Source organism: Harpia harpyja, chromosome 19, assembly GCF_026419915.1.
Source record: "Harpia harpyja isolate bHarHar1 chromosome 19, bHarHar1 primary haplotype, whole genome shotgun sequence".
In the NCBI taxonomy this organism is placed as follows: Eukaryota; Metazoa; Chordata; class Aves; order Accipitriformes; family Accipitridae; genus Harpia; species Harpia harpyja.
The window spans coordinates 2380820-2401023 of record NC_068958.1 but is presented as its reverse complement, the minus strand read 5'-3'; the positions used below and the strand labels follow the sequence as shown (position 1 = coordinate 2401023).

At 42.0% G+C, this 20204-nt stretch overlaps 3 protein-coding genes across 9 annotated transcripts in view; 2 read left to right on the top strand and 1 right to left on the bottom strand.

Moving 5' to 3' along the window:
- The window catches only part of LOC128154200 (carboxyl-terminal PDZ ligand of neuronal nitric oxide synthase protein-like), an 84503-nt gene that overhangs the window by 57095 nt on the left and 7204 nt on the right, over positions 1-20204 (top strand). The window lies entirely within an intron of this gene.
- On the top strand, positions 29-16033 carry MORN5 (MORN repeat containing 5). Of its 3 annotated transcripts, none has more exons than XM_052814451.1 (6): positions 29-135; positions 220-367; positions 715-826; positions 1749-1880; positions 13685-13800; positions 15710-16033. In XM_052814451.1, exons 1-5 carry the CDS (start codon positions 47-49, stop codon positions 13762-13764), a joined length of 561 nt encoding a protein of 186 aa, XP_052670411.1. In that variant the 5' UTR covers positions 29-46; the 3' UTR covers positions 13765-13800; positions 15710-16033. The 3 variants fall into 3 exon arrangements, with proteins under 3 accessions (XP_052670411.1, XP_052670410.1, XP_052670409.1); XM_052814450.1 differs by lacking the exon at positions 15710-16033 and adding an exon at positions 15035-15140; XM_052814449.1 differs by lacking the exons at positions 13685-13800; positions 15710-16033 and adding an exon at positions 3659-4617.
- LHX6 (LIM homeobox 6) overlaps positions 14372-20204 on the bottom strand; it is a 19073-nt gene continuing 13240 nt past the window's right edge. For 2 of the 5 annotated variants that reach the window (XM_052814448.1, XM_052814445.1), the window contains exons 9-10: positions 20008-20111; positions 14372-18211 (exon numbers count right to left, since the gene is read on the bottom strand). In XM_052814448.1, coding sequence (XP_052670408.1) covers positions 18191-18211; positions 20008-20111 — 125 coding nt within the window. In that variant the 3' untranslated portion in view covers positions 14372-18190. The remainder of the gene's footprint in view (positions 18212-20007; positions 20112-20204) is intronic. The other 3 variants (XR_008239293.1, XR_008239294.1, XM_052814447.1) reach the window with 3 other exon arrangements.

The window sequence follows — 20204 nt, the reverse complement described above, 5'->3', positions numbered from 1 at the left end:
GCGGAGGGCGGCGGGAGGTGGAGCCCCGGTAGCGCCGGGCGTTGCCATGGCGACGCCGTCGGGACGGGCCGGGCCGGGCCGGGCCGCCATGGAGGCGGCGGGCGGGCGTTACAGCGGGGGCACCGTGCGCGGCAGGTGGGCCCGGCGGGGCGCGGGGGGACGGGGAGGGGCTGCCCGCCGGTTCCCCCACCCCACCCTGAACCGCCCTGTCTCTTCCAGGATGGAGGGACAGGGCTCCTACACGCTGCCGACGGGCACCGAGTACCGGGGAGCGCTGCGGGACGGGATGTTTGAGGGAGAGGGAGAGCTGATCTTCCCCAACGGCGGCAGATACCGGGCGGTCTGGCACCGCGGGGTGCCCGTGCAGGTACCCCGGGCGGGGGGGGGGGGGGGGCCTCACCCCGAGGGGCCTCGGCCGCCCACCTGGAGGCCACGCTGCAGGGCAGGTTCTGAGGTGAAATAAGTGGATTTCCGAGCCAAGCCAATTTTTCGCCCCCCTCGGTGGCGTCTCGCACCCAAACGTGTGAGGGGGGGGCCTGCCCGTGGCCGGGCATCCCGCAGAGGCGGTGGTTCCCGACGCCATTTAAGCCCCAGCTGAAGTGCGCGCTCGCTCTGCTCGGCTAACGCGCCGTCTTGGCAGCGGGAGCGCTGGCCTTGTTCGTACTCAATCCATCCATCATGTTTATTAACTCTGGGCTTTAACATGTTTTGCAGGGGAAATACACTTTTGCAGATGGTCTCCAATACAAAGATAAAAAATGGCGTTACTGTGATGGCTACGACAGAAGATTTTATACAGAAATCTGTTCTGGTCTTAAACCACCAGGTACTGAATTGCGTTTGCGATCCTAAGAGTCTGGAAGGAATTAAACTAACAACTTTGCTTAAGAAAGATTAATTTGGCTACGTGAGTAACATGGAGCAGAAATGCTCTGGCTAATTTCAGGACCCGACCATACGACGCTGCCAGAAGAATGCTGACACCACCTTCCACCAGCACAGCGCAGGATGCAGCATTTCAGCCACAGCGTGGTCTCTTTTGGAGTGATGACCCGCAGGACGGGGCTTTGTTATCTGCAGCTTTTGATATCCAGATTAACCCTTTTATACATTTCACCTTTACTGCATTATCAGTGTGCTTTCAATATAGGGAAGTTGAGTGAAAGCAATTAGTTTACATCCAGGGCATCAAATAAAGTTTGAATGCGTCTGTCCCACATAGCAGTTTTAGTAGATACCAAAATAAGCATTTGTGTCCAGTCTATATTTTTGCTAAAGACATTTGTAATATTATTATTTGTCCGTAGTCAAAAGGTGAAAAGATTTATAAGGAACAAGTGAGTAAAATATGTAACATAATACATAAAATACTCTTCTTTATACGTAGAATATTTTAGTGATGACCCATATTTTCTGTGAGGCCAGCAAGACTCTCCTGGCCCCATTTTGGAGTTTGGGGTCATATTTGTAATGTTAGTTTAGTGGGCTGAATCACAGGACTGTGAATGACGAAATCAAAGTGATATCTTTTTATCACCACTTTTTGTGTATGGATTTTTCCATTTTCATTTTCTCCATCTGCAAAATCGGCAAAAGGTTTTATAAAATTTATTGTAAGGTAACTGCATTGTTTTTATAGCAAATGCCATGGAGATGTAATATTTGTTAGTTATCTTGATCAAAGGCACAAATGCAAAAAAAAAAACAAAAGGCAAAATAAAGCAAACAGTTTGGTTTTTTTTCTTCAGGCACTTCTCAGCTTACAAATCTGGATCCTCCCCAAAAAATCCCGGAAGGTTGTTACGACTGTGGTGATGGATTCTATAATCCTGAAACCAGAGTTATTGTTGACTACAAACTCAGGTTTCTGAGAAATGCAGGTATGATTAGCTGCTTCTGCAAGGTAAGCTAAGATGAGTTTATTTGTTGTATCTTCTAGGATGCGTGATTAAAGCTAAAACATAAAAAAAGTCCATGATTTGGTTCTGTTATCATTGAGCTAAAATATTTTTTACTTACTTATTTTTATCAGCAACTTATGTATCCCCAGAGTTGTATAAATCCTATTTTGCAAAATTACAGTGAAGTATTCCCAAGCAGATGTGAATAAATATATTTTATTACTGTTTGGTATGTTAATCTCAGGAAAATCTTCGGTCTCTTCCATAATGATCTCAAGCAAGGGAGTGGATGCAAGGTGTACATCATTGATCCTGAGAGCTAATAAACTCTGTGTTGTGAACCAGCAAAGTGCTTAAGCAAGTGCTTATCTCTACATGTTAGAATAGTCCATTTTATTGAAATGAGTCTTAGGGCTATGTTTACATACCTTGCTGAACAGGAAACTTTCTTGTCACCTTGGAGAGCTGTGTTTTGAGTAGAGTGTGGCAAATACTGGGTGTTGTGGAAAAGTCCCCAAATTAATAAGCCTTGGGGAAAATTAGTTCTCATCAAGCCAAAAGAGAAACTTTTCAAATTAAAGACGCACAGAAGATCCCCAAACAGTTGACATGGGGATAACTCAAAAAATGTGATCTCACCTGAAACAAACACTTTGTGTTCTGGCTATTTAACCTTTGTGTTTATCACCTTTTTAGTGCAGATTTTTTTTAAGTGAAAATGATTCCTGAAAGCAACCACCCACCCCACTTTTTTTTTTTTCCCCCCCAAATGTCCAAATTGCAAGACCTGTTTTTTCTAGAAGACAGAACATTTCATTTTCAGTGTGCCACAGTTTAACAATTTTGTTGCTTGGAAACTCCATTTTTCAGCAAATTTACTATTTGTTGAAAAAAATTCTGCTCAGCCCTACTTTCAAGAGCTTTTACAAGCATGCACTGTGATATTGGAGGAGGGAAGTGAAGGGGGGGTTAAATGAATTGGAGATACCATCTGCTATAAAATATACCCTATGATACATGGCCTGTTTTATAAACGTTGAATAAAAACTGATCTAGATTATTACAAATGGCATTGATCCAAAATACTGGAATGCAGTGGGCCTACTGATGAGGAAGATAAGCAACATGCTTTCCAAAAACACAGGAACCTACACAGATTAGTACAGGAGGGAACGCCTTGGAATTCAATTTATTGTTTTTTAATCTGTTCTTTGAACTCATTGTCCTTTATGACATTTATCTCAAATCCTACAAATTATATCAATCAATATTCGCTAACCAGACCAGCACAGCGTGCAGTCTGACGGAGTTGTTGGAGATGTGCTTTGTGTGGCCATTCCATTGAGAGCCGTGTACACAAAGTTAAACTTGTTGATGTGAGTGTGAAGAAGGAATGTGTCATGTAGGCCAGACCCTTCCTCTCAAGAACATGAACACAATTGAAAAACCAGGCACTTGTTCAACATCAGAGGAACTCTTACCGCCCCAGGAGAGATGATTCAGGGCACAAGGCCACTGCAGTAAAGAAAAAAAAAATTAAAAAAAACCCCAGCTGTAAGCAGAAGAAACTGAGGAAGAGGCTGGGATGACAGGGAACAGATCCAGAACTACTCCATTATAGGTTGGGCAGGAAGGAGCAGGAAAACCTCCAGGCTTCCAGCCAAGTCTTGAAAGCATCAAAAGCAGATGGTAGGAAGCATTCAGGAAGTTCTTACAACAGCTTGACAGGTTTACCAAAATGACACTATCTTCCTCAGGTCTGGCAGCAGGCTTTCAGAATACTCCAGTTCTCACCTTTCACCCTGGCCCTATTATGAAGCAATTTCTGATTGTTTCTCAGCTGTTTGTGAAAGAGGGCAAGGAAGCATACGGCCTTGGCACCGGCTTGCCTCCAAACTGGCAGCATCCAGGTACCATTACAGAAGAGAAGAAAATAGACGCCATTTGAAACTACTGAGTTTGCTTCCACCACTTCTTTGTCAAGACGAGTGGATGTAGAGTACTGTAGAGACTCCTGTTAAATTTGGCAAGCCTTGCATTTCACTAGCGTGGAGGTCTGATACTCATTTACTTAGAGAGCTCTTACTGTTAAAGCAGTGCAAAGGCCCATCATGAAAACATAATCAGGCCCAGGGAATAAAATGACAGCAACAGTTTTGTTATACGTTTTTATCTAGCAAAGTTTTCCAAATTCTCATTACAATCTTGCAGTTCTTACTCCGTCCCTAAACCTCTGTTTCCTCGGGGATGCTCAAATTTCTCTTGATTCTCCATGTGTGCTTCAATCTTTTCTTTTTTCCAGTATTGCGAAGTACACAAAATTGGACACATAAATAAGAATGGTAATGCTCATTTGTAAGAAGATACGTTGTTTATTTTGAATAGATACTGGGACTAGACTCCTGTTTCACTAGGAGCATTACTTTTTTTTTTTTCCAGCAATAGGACTCCTGGCACCTTTGTAACAGAGCTTGGTCAATAGAAAGATGGGAAGATGGCCCAATTTTTCAGTGAAAAGTAGAAAATACATGATGTTATGTTTAATGCAAAGCAGGGAGGTACAAGAAGAGCTGTGACATTCAGGTTTTAGGGCCCCCAAATATTGGAGAAGCCCAGAGCTTTCAAAGAGAAAATACCGTCAAAAATAGAAATTTTGTTATACTGAGATAGAAAAGATTATAGGAGATTGCCTGGGTCACCTCTCTTTTGATGAAAAGCAAAGATACTTCTGATGAAAATTGCCCTGTTTCTCCTGTTGTTCTCCCAAGGATGGGTTGAATAATATAAAACATGCTTTTGCTCTTTGTAATATGAGAATATTTGTGCTACAACTTTCATATTCCATCTTGAGGTTTAATTAGTATGTGTATGGTGCATAGGGTAGCTTTCTATACTGCAGTCAATATTACCTGAAATATATGCATCTCTTCATATAACATCAAGAGCAGGAAGACATGAAGCCCACCTTTACACTAAAAGCTCAGTCAGGTAACTGAATTAACATGCATGTTATTAAGAGCAGGATTAGGCCCAGAAAACCAGGACAAGTGTCTTATTAAGAGGAGAGGTTTTGGTGTTGCTGCAATCCCAAACCAGCCAGCAATCAGCTTAGGATTTCTACAAGCCTGAAAGTCTTGTAAAAAGCATCAGGAAAAAGCCTGCTGCTTCAGGAATCATTATGAGCTGAAAAGGTCAAGATTCAAGAACATTATTTTATTACAGTTTAGAAAAGTCTGGGGTTAGTCAGTCTGAGGTTCCTTGGTTGTGAGGCTGACCCAACTCCACATGCAAGGGTGCAAAGCCATTTTAATTCTAAGCCTTAGTAATCACAGACTTACAGTTTCCTCACACTGTTACCTTGGGATGAAGGTTCTCATGCTTGGTCTGAAAGAATTTAGAAGCAAAATTTTTTGGAAAGTCAGCAGCGATGTATTCATCCATTTCGGGTTTATCCAAGTATGCAAATCCATGAGACAAATCTACTTTTAGACTTTTTTGTCTTACAACTCAGATCTGATTTGCACCAAGCGCCTTTTGGGAAATGTAGACTTTGACTTGTCTGAAAAATGTAGTTGAGAAACAGAGCCATAACCACTCAATAATTACGCAGGGTATTATTTCTGTACCTACCCTCATGTACCCCAAATACATGCAGATGTTTGCATGCTCTTTCTCATAAACTACTGGAGAACTGGGTGTGGGATGAGGACCTGGCAATTTTTCAGGCCTGGAGTATTTCTGGAAAAAAGACAGCAAGTTTAACTTAAAGTTGACCGTGGTGCAGAAAAAAAAAGATTGACTGCACTTAGGGATCATGCACAGAGCTTTATTCCCTGTTCTTCTTTGAAATTGCCCATTCTGATGATGGAGGGAGTGGATGAACAGTCTGATTCCAGGCTAGTCCCTAGTCATTGCCTAAGAATGTAAGAGTTGTTTTGGCAGATGCCCTTAGCAATGGAGAGGAAAGCCCCAGCAATACACATACAGAGGGAATATAGTATTTTTGTTTGAATGAATTTAGCTTCCCATAGATTTAAATGTCTACTTATAACGCAGGACCATTTAATCTTTTGTACATTTGTTTCTTTTTTATTTGACTTAAGATACTGAATTTAGATGAGGTTTAGTTCCTACATATTGAAACTCTTAAAAGCTCTTCAAATAATTGTTCTTTGGATACTTGTTAAGCTAAAGAAATCAGTTTTGATCGGCAGTAAAAGTTCATGCTATTTTAAGTGCAATGCTATAGCTATTTTCTGTTGTATATTTAATCATTTTGAATTATATGTCATGTAAAAGATTTTAGCTCTGGGGCATTTGCCAGATGGCTGATTCTGCATTTCACACAACAAAAGAAATAATGTTTGTGTAAAGCTCTTAAAAATAGTTGGTAATCAGTATATTCTACAACGAATAGGATCCAGACCTGTTTGGAAAAAAACCCCAGCTTTTGCAGAAATTAATTTAGAGGATTTGGTCTCTACCTCTGAGCTCTGAACAAAACAAATTGTGTCTATTGTTTGCTGATTTTTTAACATTTAACAAGTTAACTGAATTGTAAATTTTACTCATTTTTATGTTAAATGCCATTTATTGCAATCCATTGATCTTTTTCTCTTTACTTTGGCTGACAAACTTATTTGTGAAAACAGGGTTTTGTAAAACAGAGAACCAATACTACTCTCAGTTTACACAAGTAGAGCATACAAATGTGAGTAGCCCTTTGCTTTTCTTGCAACAGCTGGAGTGCTTGTCCTTTTTACTGCTAACTCCTCTTTCTGGCCTCTTTGATTCATATTCCTCCAAAATACCACTGCAAAAAATATTTTCTTTCTCTGCCATGGCACTTAGCTTGTTTTCTTTGCCCACAAGGCTGTACACAAGTCCGTACAAATTCACCTTTTGGTCTTGTCTCCTCCATCTCCCATATACTTTCTTCTCTTACGTCTAGTCCCAGGACATAGGGGGTTTTGCCCACATTCATACAATTCTAGCTTTCTGGTATTTGCTTTCCAGACTCGCTGCTTCTATGATAGTCAGAAGATTTGAAAAATATTACATTAAGAGGAAGGTTAGAAATTGTATTATAGCTCTTTCACCTGGATCTCCAAGTGTCACTCATCTATCTCTTCCCATTTTTTAGTTAAATAGCTTTTGTCCTCATGTGAGAGCTTTGGACCTAAATAATCTCCAATGCTTAACAAATAAATTAGTTGAGGAGCCAAATCTTAGAAGAAGGAAAGGCAGAATGTTAGCAAGTATCAAACTGGGGACTGCTGAGTGGGCAAGGAAAATGAATGAGTATTGGAGTGAAGATGGCAGAAGGAAATAGAGTCTACTTAAAGAGAAGATCCCAGACTCCTATGAGAAGTAGCTTCATGTCTATTCTTATTCTCCTCTAAACACTTTAAAAAATGTTGGACTAATTCTCCTACCCATCATATGCTCTTTTCACATCTTTTTATATAGAAATGTGTTAAGATCAGGCACATTTTGAATAGCATTGCAAAATTGTTATGTCTTTCTCAGTGTCAAAGTCTGCTCAGGTGACAGAGATAGTTGGAGACTTCTCATCCATGTAACCAAGAAAATATTTTTAGATTAAATTTGGCTTACGCTTTTTAATATAAAATATACTCCATTCAGTAAAATAGATTACAAACCAATATGATTTCTATTCAGGACCATAGCCAATAGTGATAATATTAATATATGCACCATGATGTAAGTTACTATGGTAATTACGGTAGCTATAGCTTTTGCAGATATATTGTTCCTTGTGGTTTCCTGGTCTTAAAATACTTATCGTTTTGAAAACTGTGAAAGTTTCATTTCCAAATAGTGGCATGCCAAGAATAACAACTTTGTTTGTGTGCTAGCCATCCTATTGTGAATCCATTAAATAGGTTATATGCAAGTCTTATAGGCACTTATATTCAACTATATAATTCATGTGAAAACAAGTTTTACAAGAGATGGAAAATTCATTTGGGGGCCATTTTGGAATTACAGTAATTAAAAGTAAATGGAAGGGTGAGAATTTGTGGGTGGAAGCAAAGGTTAATTGAAAACATATTTTCCATTTTCTTGCCAGCCTTGATGTTGGTGGGGTCAGGTGCCATAAGGAAAGTGGTGCTAGGGACCCAGAGGGGCCAGTGGAAATGAAAGGGGTGTGCCAGGCAGAGTCCATGGCTGAGATGCTATCACATGTGATTGTAATTGTGTAGTGGAAGAACATGATAAACTGCACTGCGGGTGATGGGAGGAGTCAAGCATGTGAAAGAATTAAACGATATTGTTGTTTACAATGGTCTGTGTGCACTTGGCCCTCTGCAAACTGAGAGGAAACTCAGCTCTTGTTCAAGGATTGTCTATTGTAAACACACCCTGTTACAAACTGTAGTCCTGGAAAGCTGCTCTTACCACATGGCTGTGTCCTCAGGGTACACTGGAGCTGTGAGCCTCTGTCCTGATGGAGGCACATACCAGCGCACATCCACTTCCCTCCTTGCTCTCATGGCCTTTAGCAGAGGTGAGAGTGAACAAAGGGACGATGCCCACTCACGTCTGGTCCCAGCTTGCCCTTGGGCAGAGGAAGGAGCCAGGGATCTGAATTTTGGAGTGCATCAGGGAGTGCATCAGGCCTCCAGTGCAGACAAAGCCTTTAAGACACCAGGAATGCATACAGCTCTAAACTGCAGTAGGAAGACCTAACATAGCGTCAGACAAGGTTTTTAAGTTGAACAGTGTAGATTTTTTTCCCTGTGTAAGCCACTAAGCATTCTAATTTCAATGCAGTAGTCTTCCTGCACACCTCTGGGTGGTTTCCTGGGAAAGTATTTGTTAAGAGGGCAAATGCGGAAGCCTACATGACAATACTGCTGTTTGCTGACAGTCTCCGCTCTGCATCATGGCAGACACCTAAGCATGTGCTAAGAAGTCTCTCACAGCTGAGATTTCTGTAAGCAACAGAGAAATGTGATATCTAGAAGCAAATAATTCTAAACTTTGCAATATGCATTTAATATAGGAAGATTAAATGCACCTAAATTACAGTGTATTTTCAAGTCATCCCTTGAAAGCACCCTGAAGCAAGGCCACCCTGAATTTTCAGCTGTTTCTAATCCCAGTAGAGAGATAAATCTGGAGTGTGTAGTTGGGGAAGTCTCTTCTGCCACTACTTTTAGACTGAACATTGAAAATTAGACAAGTGATTTCATTTTGCAGAGATGCTGAGCAGAAATCCACTGATTTAAGTGGGCTGCAGTTTGAGCTCACTGTGGAATACACCTAACAGCATCTTTGACAGACACCTGTTTGGACTTTGCTGGCGTTTGGAGCTTCCCCTAAAGCCACCCAAAACATGGAAGAAATTTGCAAAGCAATATTTGTTGAGAACAACTAATTTTGAAATAGGCTACTTAGAGGAACACAGTACGACCAACAGATTTAGCTAGGTCTTACTTGCCTAAAAAGACTCTATCCAAACTGACCTGTTGACTATGTAGGCAGTGTCCAACAGTAGATCAGTAGGACTTGCACCCCGGTTAATCATCTACTGTGGGCAGATGCTGTTTCTGGGGATCAGTTGTGCAGGTGGCTACCGGGGCTGGCTCCGTATGTCTCTGCCTGCTTAATGAAAACAGCCTGAATTAATTACAAAAATAAAAGAGAAGCTATCCCAGTTTGGGCTGGCTGAGGATCTGACCCACAATATTCAAAATATATTTTGTGGGCGCTAGAAAACTGATCTTATTTTTGATTGAGACACATGAAAATAATTCAAAAGAATTGGTCAATACTTACATATATTCTAACAGCTCATCCGTTAAGATCTCTTGCTATCTCTCTCCATTTCAGTGATATGTCATGAAAATAATCATTATGTTTCACTAACTTTGGAAGAAAAAAGTTGTTAACATTTACTAACTGAACAGGGATACACCAGATTGCAATAAAATTTTCAGCCAAACCTTTTTTTCTTTACCTTCAAATATCAACATGGTTAGTCCTGTTTCAGCAAAGTCTGTTCCATGAATGTTTATTCTACTGAGGGAAATCTAAAAAAAATGGATAAACTTTTAAAGATAAATGTGCTGACACAAAATTCAGCACACAACATGAAGAACCCCATACTACCTAATTGTGCACAGGGTGATAATTTACCACTGATTAAAGAGTTTGTATTTTTTTCAAATCTTTTTTAAAGGGAAAATTACTTCTGAAGGTGAAGATGTGCTTAGACAATCATATTAACATATTCAAACAATTGCAATTTGCAAAATAGTAATTACAACGCACTATCTGGTAGCATTAATCAAACTTCAAGGTTTAATTCCATTTTAAATATTGATGAAATGTGATTCTCCAATCTAACCCTGGTGTTGCAGGGTTATGGAAGCAGCCAGTGACAGAAAAAGAGGAACGTGTAGTTAACAAGCAGCTGCCACAAAGAAGGATCGGCATCTGTGATTTAAATTGTTAGCTGCACAGTCAGGTAGAGTGTAAAAAGGGTAGTCAAGAGGCTGTTAAGTCCATTGCTGCCAATTACTAACAATCAGGGAGGAGCTTTAAGACTTGTTCAGTACAATAAACCCAGTTTGTCTTGTTTCAGGGGTTACTACTGAAGAGGTTGCAGCTGCACTGATTCAAATAGCCCTAAAACTACAGTAATTATCAACCAGTCTTCTTTAGTGTAGCAAAAGTATGTTTTACCATAGCTTAACTCTTTACATTCTAATATTTCCCTGCCTCTTCTCACATAGCTAGCCCTGGAGCCATTCTCATCTCTGGGTTTGTGGTTCTTCTCACTATGCTGGATCAGTTCTTTCATTTCCCCTTTCCAAGACCAAGGACCAGTAGTACGGCATGCTGGGTTGGATGACAGTTCTAGGGATTTGCTTTAGGATATTTTTTGGAATATTGAGTCATTACATCTATTTTTTCTTTTCATATATAAGTTGAAATTCATATAGCTCATTCAGTTTTTACAGCTGATTAACTATATGCAAGTTAAGCAGTGCTTATGAACATGTATTTAATTTGCATGAACCAAGACATTTTGGGATGGGTCTGGGGAGGCTAAAATCCTTAGAGCAACCTGCCTTGTGTGCTTTCCTAGGAGACCATGAAAACTCAGAGTGCAGAAGGAAACAACCTAGGCAAACCAAGGATATGTTGGAAACCCGTTATATGAAGCCAAGTTAGCATCTGCCTTTCTTAGTGCTTATTTATACCCTTGATGCTCAGCTAAGTGAGTGCTGTAGATTTCTCACTAGGAAGGCAGACTGATTATTTCTAGTACTCAGGTGAGCCACGTGTATCTGTACCCAAATACGAGCTAGACAGTGCCGATGTATAGCATGTGTAAGTTTTGTTTATTCCTTCACCATGGCAGAAATGGACAAAGTTTCATTTTCGTGCAATTATTACAAGCTCAGATAAACTATTTTTTTCGATTCCAGCTAAAATGACAGAGCTACCCAGGCTGGACAATATCTGTTATAGCCGAGGCTCACGTGATCACATCGTTACCGTGCTGGAACACCTAGTGCATAGAACAAAAGCCAGCACATTGATTATGGCTTTGATGTTGTTTTTAAGAAAGCTTAAGGACCACATTTGCATTCCTGCTGCAGCCTTCAGTGGAATCTCTGCCTCTGAAAGGATTGCATGGTCTTTAAGCAAGATTCAGTGCTCATCTTTTTAATTTCCCTTTTAGCATATTTTTCAGCATTTATCTTCTCCTAGTTTATACCCGAATAAGAAGTATGCCATTAACAAGGTATTTTGTTATTGATTCATAGGCATAGGGAATAAAAAAGAGATCATGTCAGTGAAACACAGAAAAAGCTGAATTTAACTATTTTATCCAAATGGTAACCATTTTTCAGTCATTAAAGCAAGCCTACCAGCTGAGCTGTTGGAACAATGGTAGCACAAGCGTGTTCTCCAACCCATTCACAGTCCCTGGGGTGCTGCTCAAAGGTGGGCGCTCACCACCAAAACCGAGCTTTTGCAAGCCAGCACCCTTGAGTGGGAAATGAGAAGAGGGTCAGTAGGCACAAGCAAGCACTTTGTCTGGAAACCACTCACTGTATGCAAAGAGCAAACTGGAGAGCAGGCTCTTGGGGAAAACCTCCTGTGAGTCACCCGCCTTTCTGACTACCAGTTGTGAAGGGTGGCAGATGAGTGCCGCCGTTCAGACAAGGGACAAATGCCTTGGCACATGCTTTCCTTAAGCCTGCTTTTCTTGGGATGCCAGCAGAGCTGCGTGTGAGCAGCATCTTATGAGAAGTGAAGGTGTGCACTCGACTCACTCATCCAAGAATGAGAAAAAGGGGAGGGCAGTATGAAAAAAAAAGGAAAGAAAAAAAGGAAAGACAAAGCTGACTTGATTCAAAACCCACTGTAATCAATAAGATTAACTCCCAAGCTTGAAGACTTGTGCACCAGACCTCATTTGTCACATACCCTCCTGTGAACTTTCACTTCTTAGATTAGCACAACTTCATTCCCAGGACCTTCCTACCTTTTGCATTTCAAATGCTACTATGTCGCTTTAACTTAAAGGTACATCTCCACAGTCAAAAGATCTCCATGAAAATGTGACTCCTTACAAGCAACATGCTTCTTTCTCTGTCTACTTTGACCCACCTAAGCAGGGCGCTCAGCTGTGCAGGGCAGCTGTATAAATAAATGGGACTATGCGCTATGCCAAGTGATGGCCACAGTACCAGGATTGCAGCCCCCTCGGCTCCATCATCGCAATCGTCTATTCTTTCAGGTAATAAGGGCTGCTACAAACCCCTCAAAATTTAGATGGAGGCAGGTTAGAAACACACATCGCAAGCAGCTAATATGAATTTGTTAAGACAGCGGTAAACACAAGAAGCAGCTCTAATACATTTCATTTATATAAAAATAAATACAGGTATTGTTTTAAGTAACACTTTGATTTTTTTCAAGGCTTTTTGAAGTTTGGTTTTCCTGGTCTACTACACATATCTCTTTTCCCCTACACAAACACAAAAGAAAAGGCTGCAGAACAGTTTTTGGAGACAAGACTGTTTAAATCCCTGGAATTAAGAAGCCACAACTTAACATTTGCCGAGTTATTTTTTTGTAATCATACACAAAATGTCTATTCAAACTTTGCTGGACAGTTGTTTTTTCCTACATTGTCTTTGATTTTTTTCTTTCCACACTATCATTATGCTCTGAGAATAAATATGACAGACATGAATACTAACAAGGGACACAGACAATGGTCTAAAAATACATCTATCAGCCACTATCAGCTTATCGATACCTGTCATAATGTACATTTCAAAAACGGCATTGAAAGAATACCTGGAAGACAAGAACCTAGGTTTTGACTATAGATTTTTCTTTACGTTCACTTTTCATAAACCAACAAGCAACACACAGTATTTAAAAAATGTGTATCTTCATTTCTGATAGTTTCAACATATCTCCTGCCAAAAAGTAAAAAAATAAAATCTATACATGTAAATCGCATAGCTCTGCCCAAGCTAACCTTATCAAACAGACCAATAATCAGTCATTGCCATAGATCCAGTACCTCCTGCCTTGACAAATTCCAACACAACAGCACACAATCTTTCAAAGAAATGAAAAAATGTGTTCTAAGAGATGCCAATGGCTAAAAATGGATTTTTTTCTCAAAGGAAAAATAGCTTGTTTGAGCTGGACCCTAGTGATGCAAAGAGCAGATCTGACATGGTGATATTTGGCGTTCTCTTTATTTATTTCCCTTTTAGATGATGATGAGCATGAATGGATCATTCGGACCTGCCGGAAAGCTTGGGATGAAACAATTCAACATAAACCGAAACCATGAAAACAGTTTTTGCTAGATGATAATATCCCAAAGCAGGTAATCTGATTCACAATAAATCTAATTTGTCCTCGTGGATTTGTCTCACCCTTTCCCTCTACAGGAATATAATCTTTTTGTCATCTTTGTCAGCACAAACAAAAATGGAAATAATCATTTAATCAGTCATGCTGAGAAAAAGCCATGGCAAAAAAGCAGACTGTACTCACAATAATATTCCTGAGAGGTGTGTAGTGTAGTATATATAAACGTTATTAAGCCTGAAAACAATTTGCTAAAAAGAGTGCCTCAGATTCAGTGTTGAAGTCATTCAAATCCATCTTAATCAACATTATTTTCCCAGATTTTAGTTAGCTGTCCTGGTGAATTCCTTTCCTCTCTTTTTGCTCAGTACTTTGATATTGATTGATCATTGTAATAATGTACACCAGAGGTATTCTTTAATGACTGGTTTGCTAACTAGGAAATTATATCCATTTACTACGAACGTTTGTTGAACTCTCCTGAAGCCAGAGTTTAACAAAATAATAAAAGAGGAAAACTGGGTGGGTTGCTGCTTGATTAGTAAGCCAGAAAGTATTTAAAAATAAAATAAAATGGAATTACATCATTTTCTGGATGTAAGTGCCAGCACTTCTACTTGCATTAACTTTATTTATTACACAAATAAGACATTTACAAAGCACAACATTAAAAGTATGTAACAAAACAGACATTGGTTTTACAAAAAAGTGCTTACAATTTAGTTTTACTTTTTTAAAATAAATATTAGTCTTGACTGTCCACTCATTCAGAGAAATTTTTTTAACCATTGTAGCCAAGACATGCAGAATTGCAACATGCTACAACAAAATGATTGGTGGATGAAATAAAACTGATGTGTCTATAGTTGGCATCCTACAGATAATCACTGATAGTAGTGCAGGACTGGTTCCTACTCCCCCGTCCCAACTAATAAGTTGTGTAAGCACCTTTAGCTTGGACATCGGGGTTAACCAGCATGAGCCAAAAAAAAAAAAAAAAAATTGGTAATAAAACTGTAAACCATTCCACTTTCAGACCCTAGGCATATTTAGTTACCTTATTAAACTTGAGTGAAAAGCCTTTCACTGGCTATCTTCATGGGATTTTTGTCTGCAAAAGGTTTTGTAAATAGCAACTGGAAAAGTTTAGTACATGGAGTCTGCATTGCTGCACCAGAACCCATTTGGCAATTACTGAATAAACTAAGAAAATGAGAATGATTTTAATTTTATTTTTTTTTAATCTACAGACAGGAGATGAATGCAAATGACCTGAGATAAGGTTTGGTTCAGTGGCAACAGTCAGTGTGAAATATGTTGTGAAACAATGTATTGAATAAATTAGAGGATTTCTTACATTCTTGGTACAGTTGAGTATTTTCCATACACATAATTAGCTCTAAAACTGCACAAGCTGAATTGCTTCCAGTTTTTGCAAACAATTTGGGCTTAATATAAACAGAGCCTGATTTCTGAATTAGCAAAGCTGCTCCTGGCTACTTACGGAGGAAAGTGCCCCGGAGCACAGTCTGTGGGGGGCAGTTGGCCCCACGGGTAGTGGTGAGTCCACTTCCAGCGGAGAGCAGCACCTACGCTCCCTTGGCCCTCTGCTTTGCACTCCAGTCCTGTCAGTGGTATCAGTTACAAAAACGTTGATATACAGTACATTTTACAAGTGGGTTTTTTCTGATCAGTAACTAAGCTGATATTTAGCAGACACGTATTTAATAGTTTCCCTTTCATTGCACCACCGAGACAGAAGATAAATGCATCAAACCATTTTCTCCCTCAACAAAACGGTTGTGGAAATCTCAAGTACTGTCGGATGTCAGGTCAAGTTACAGCCTGAAGTCTCTCCTTCAGTCTTAAATGAAATAACTACCCATTCGTTTATGGCACTAATTCCACAACTAAACGATCATTAGGATGCGCAAGCACAAATGGAGGAGAAAGTTGGGCCCCGGCAACCCTGCCAACCACCACCAGTGTCTTAAGGCTGTTGCATGCGGACACAGCAATCCACCTCAGCCTCTCGATTACAAATGCTCCACCGACAGCCAACGAAGGGAATACCCGTCCTTCACTCATTGCTACAGACAAGGACAAAAGTGACTGCAATGGGTGCAACCGGTGACTGTCCCCTCCCTGAGGGGATGCCTCTGCAGCAGTGGTTCCAGTCAGGTCAGGTGTGCGGGAGTGCCTTGTCACTGGCTAAACACTGGAAGTGGTTATTTGCACATCAGGAGGTGACAATAATACTTTGCAGACTTAATTTCCTCTCTCCTTTCAAATGTTTTTTAAATTGCGGATAGAGCTGCTAGCTGCTGGCTGCAATTAGACAGAATACTGGCCTAACTGTCCAAGGTATTACCATCACACTCTCCCTCTCGCTCTGTATTTTTTTTTAATATATATACACACACACACAGAGGTATATGTGTGTGTGTATATATATATATTTGTTCCAACAAGTATCAATGCATGCTTGTACTCAGTTACTTCTCAAGCCAAGAGATCTTGGTGGCCACCTCAGCAGACATCCACATCTCCCTACACCATTCCCCGTGCGGTCAGAGCGGCGAGCGTGCCTCACGGTTAGCTGGAGCCGCGTGTCCGGCCGTCGGTGTCACACGGAGCTTGGGGGCACGGTCAGGAGAAGGCTTGCCTCGTGTGCAATATGGGCTGGCCAAACCAGTGGGATGGCTGCCCACCCGGCCGATGCTGGAGATTGATCCAGGATCTCCCAGAGAGAAAAACACATGTATCTACAGTTCGAATTAAAAACAAGTTATGTAACGGATGGATTCCTGTCTTCTGTTCCTCAGGCACAGTTCAGTCATGTTATGCACTAACTGTGGCTCATAGTAGGCTTTCACATTCTTGGAAACGCGGCCTCGCAGACACTTAGCAGCAAGACAGACCCGTGTGCTTGCATGGAGAGAGGTTTCGTTACAGACCTGCTCTTGGCTTGGTGCAAACTGAGAAGGGCTAGCAAAGGCTACTTGTTTACTTTTTGTTATTACCGTCAATGGAGGATCATTTCAGGGGTTTTTTTCCTGATTTGGGGCCAGACTGCTGAGCACTTCCTCTGCTGTTGCACTGAGCCCTGCGGTGCCTGCCCCGCCGGCAGCAGTCCTCCTGGGCTGCGCCGTCGTCCGAGGACTTGGCAGGAGCAACAGCCGTGCTGCAGCAAGGGAGAACAGGAGGGCAGAGGGAATCAGAGCGCTGCTGCCAGGTAAAGGAATATGCCAGCACCTTGCTGTCCACTCACTCAGCTAGCGACTGCTCCTACTGGCCTCACTGCGGTTTTCGCCTTTTTAACTGGTCTCCAGTTTCTACCCCACTGTTTCCACTGACTGAACTTGGGTCCGCACCAGGGCAGAACATTTCTACACCTTTACGGCCAGCTTCCATTGAGGATTTCCCAATCCCAGAGTATGGAGTGTCTGAGAGTTTTGTGTAGGTACACTCTGAAATCACCCATTTGTGATCCAATATGACTCCAAGGAAATAAAGTAGCTTGTTAATAAAGAACAAGAGTAAAAAAAAAAAAGATTTGGCAGATGGCTGTGAAAGGAGAGAGATATTCGGTGTTCTAAGAACAAGTCAGCAATCAAAACTACAGGGTGCTAAACCTGGCTCTGCCACCAACCCCCACGGTTCCTCTCACTCAGTTTAGGACATCTTGGTTTCCCCTCCTATAAAATGGGGGGAAAAACACTAAGATTTACTTACCTTAAAGTGATCAAAGGACATGTGATTCTAAAGCACTTTGAGGAGGAAGAAAAACTGCCTATTTCCAGCTGGCATCGTGTTTTCCACTTAGTGGAGTCTCAGCTACCCGCGAGTTTGGCTCAGGAAGGTCTGTGTATATATCGAGTTGCTGAGCCAAAAAGCCCATTTCAGATTTCACACATGCAAGTGGAAATAAGGAGGGATGTCCGGGAACCGACAGCGCTTCACTGGTGCAAAAAGAGAATCAGGCCAAACCACGTAAATTCCTCCTTCCTTTATGTTCAGGGGTGATCATCGACCCCCCCCTGAGACTCAGCATGTTCTGGTTTGTTCATATTCCCATGGGTTTGGGAGCAAGATTAGCAAGCACAGTAGAGTCACTAATTTTGACTGTGTCTGGCATTGCCTTGGAGAGACTCACGGTCATTCTACAAGTCCACAAGAAACAAGTGAAAAATGTAACTCTGCACTCAACACACACATACACAGAGTGTCGCTGGAGAAATAATAGTGGATGTTAGGTGCTGGTCAATGGAAATAACTGAGAATGCTGGATCTGAGTTTCTCCTGCATGACTGATAACAGTTGCCTTGGGCTGGACGCTGTGTTTCAGCGGCTGAGGGGCAGTGGTGCTGGTAGCGCCATGGGCAGATGAGGAAGAGTTCGCGCAGTCAGTACTGAAAGAGGATGACCTAGTGGGAAAAACGGGAATCGAGCGTTAGCTGCTTTCAGAGACAGACAGCCCTCGCAATGGAAATGTGTTTTCAGGGACCAACAGAACAGACATGTGCCCCGCTGTGGCAGCCACTTCCCAATGGAAAAACCCTCTCTGGAACCACTGTCTGCCCGGGAGCCGCCAGCCCTGCCCACGGAACGGAGCCGGTCGGGGAAGGCACGCGCGGCAGCCGAGGAGCCCAGGCGGGAGGTGACAGGACTATGGCAGCGCACAGCCTGAGAGAGAGGTGCACCTCCGGGCACGCCTTTAGCTGTGAAACCATGTCATACTGGGCAACACACTGAAACCAGTATTTAATTTATTTCTTCTGCGATACAGCAGCTACCAAGAAAGATGAAGACCATTACCAACGGTCCTTACTCCATCCACCTCACTTGCTAACCAGCGCAGGCTTCCCTCAAACCACTACACCTCGCTGCTCTGCAAGTACAGCATCTGTCCTTGCCGTCAGTCAGGGGGAGCAGCCGCTGAGCTGGTCACAACTCGGCTCTCCCACAGCCGCTGCGCTGGGTACCCCGAGAGGAGTGGGGGGGTGTGCCCCATGCGCAGAGGGAAACAGAGACTTAGCGTTTACATGTGTTTTCCCAGGATCTCAGCTATCACTGCTCTTAAAAAATTTTGGATGTGGAAAAAGAGGCTGCTTCAGGTTTCAGGAATTCAACATGCAAGTGATTGTTTGGCAAAGGAGCTGGTTGGGGGGCAGCTCTGTGTCCTGAGAACCCAGTTCTGCAACAGCTGCGAGCCAGTAACTGCACTTAAATCACAGGAGCTACTTGCTGCAGTGAAGTTTCCCTGAACGACGGCACCAGGACTGTGTAATATTTTCTGAAAACTCTCCAGCTTGCTGTGCATGACAAAATGGTAGCATTTAGACTGAAAAAGTAACTTTGCTGTGCCCCTGCTTGTGCTTATCAAAACAGACCTCAATAAGCTATCGTTGCTGCACTGAATAGAGAGAGATTAGAAGAGATGCTGAGAACTTCTAACAGTAAAGACAAAAGCTAAAACCAGTAAGAGTTGCCAAAGGCTCAGTGTTTCCTCAAAATGAAGTCAGTTAAACTGGGATCCTAAATAAAATCTTATGAGCCTAAGCATGTTTCAGAATTCTTGCCCCCAAGTAAGCTGTGTGTTAGAACAGACAGATACTTTAAGTGCTGAACAGAAAAATATCAACATGCAATATTGTTTCCTGGCCAGACATTGTGAAACAACATTCCTGCTTCAGATATTGTAACAGCCAGTTGTTATTTTTTTAAGCAATACTGGAATCCCCAAGAAATGAATCTTTCTTATTAACTCATAGAAAACCAGAAAGTTAGCACATGCGAAATGTCCCCTCTGCTCTGTTGTTAACAGCCAGTTGCTGTTCGCACCGACAACGTGTGCAGGCAGCTGAGGAACGGAGCAGGAGAACGGAGCTCATTGCGCACGGGAAGGGGAGAAACCAGAGAGAGAGGAGTTCAGGCAGGAGGGTGTCAAAAGCCTTCAGTGAATGCAGGCACAGCATCCCAGCACATCACAACAACGAGGGGTATTTAGTGAAGAACAAAAGTGATGCCATTTTGACCAACAGTTGGTACATCAATCTAGGGCCACCAAAATTAAGAAAAGACACATGAGTGGGCGGCAGCTGCCAGAGATCATGGAGAAGCAGTGATGCTGACAAGAGACGGCAGTGGCAACGATGTTACACAAAAATCTTTGCTACAGTTGAAGTTTGGCCCCAAAGCCTGAAACAGGGACTACAATTACCTTCTCACCCCTATTAGATAGTGGTCCTTCCATGTCTGCTTTGAGGTGCACTGGTGGAGCAGTGTAGGGAAGTCTACAGTGCACTTGTCCACACTGTACCTGACCTGTGGATGAGAAGAGGCTTCAGCCTCTGTTACTACAAACAACACACGCCCTCCAACCGGCACGGTCAGGCTTCCACCAGGGAGCAGCTCGGG

What these genes read in the sequence shown, in the direction of transcription:
- MORN5 (XM_052814449.1), top strand. Translation starts at nt 47, where the DNA reads ATGGCGACGCCGTCGGGACGGGCCGGGCCGGGCCGGGCCGCCATGGAG. An exon ending in GGGGGCACCGTGCGCGGCAG is followed by an intron (nt 136 to 219) that starts GTGGGCCCGGCG and finishes TGTCTCTTCCAG; the next exon opens with GATGGAGGGACAGGGCTCCT. An exon ending in ACCGCGGGGTGCCCGTGCAG is followed by an intron (nt 368 to 714) that starts GTACCCCGGGCG and finishes CATGTTTTGCAG; the next exon opens with GGGAAATACACTTTTGCAGA.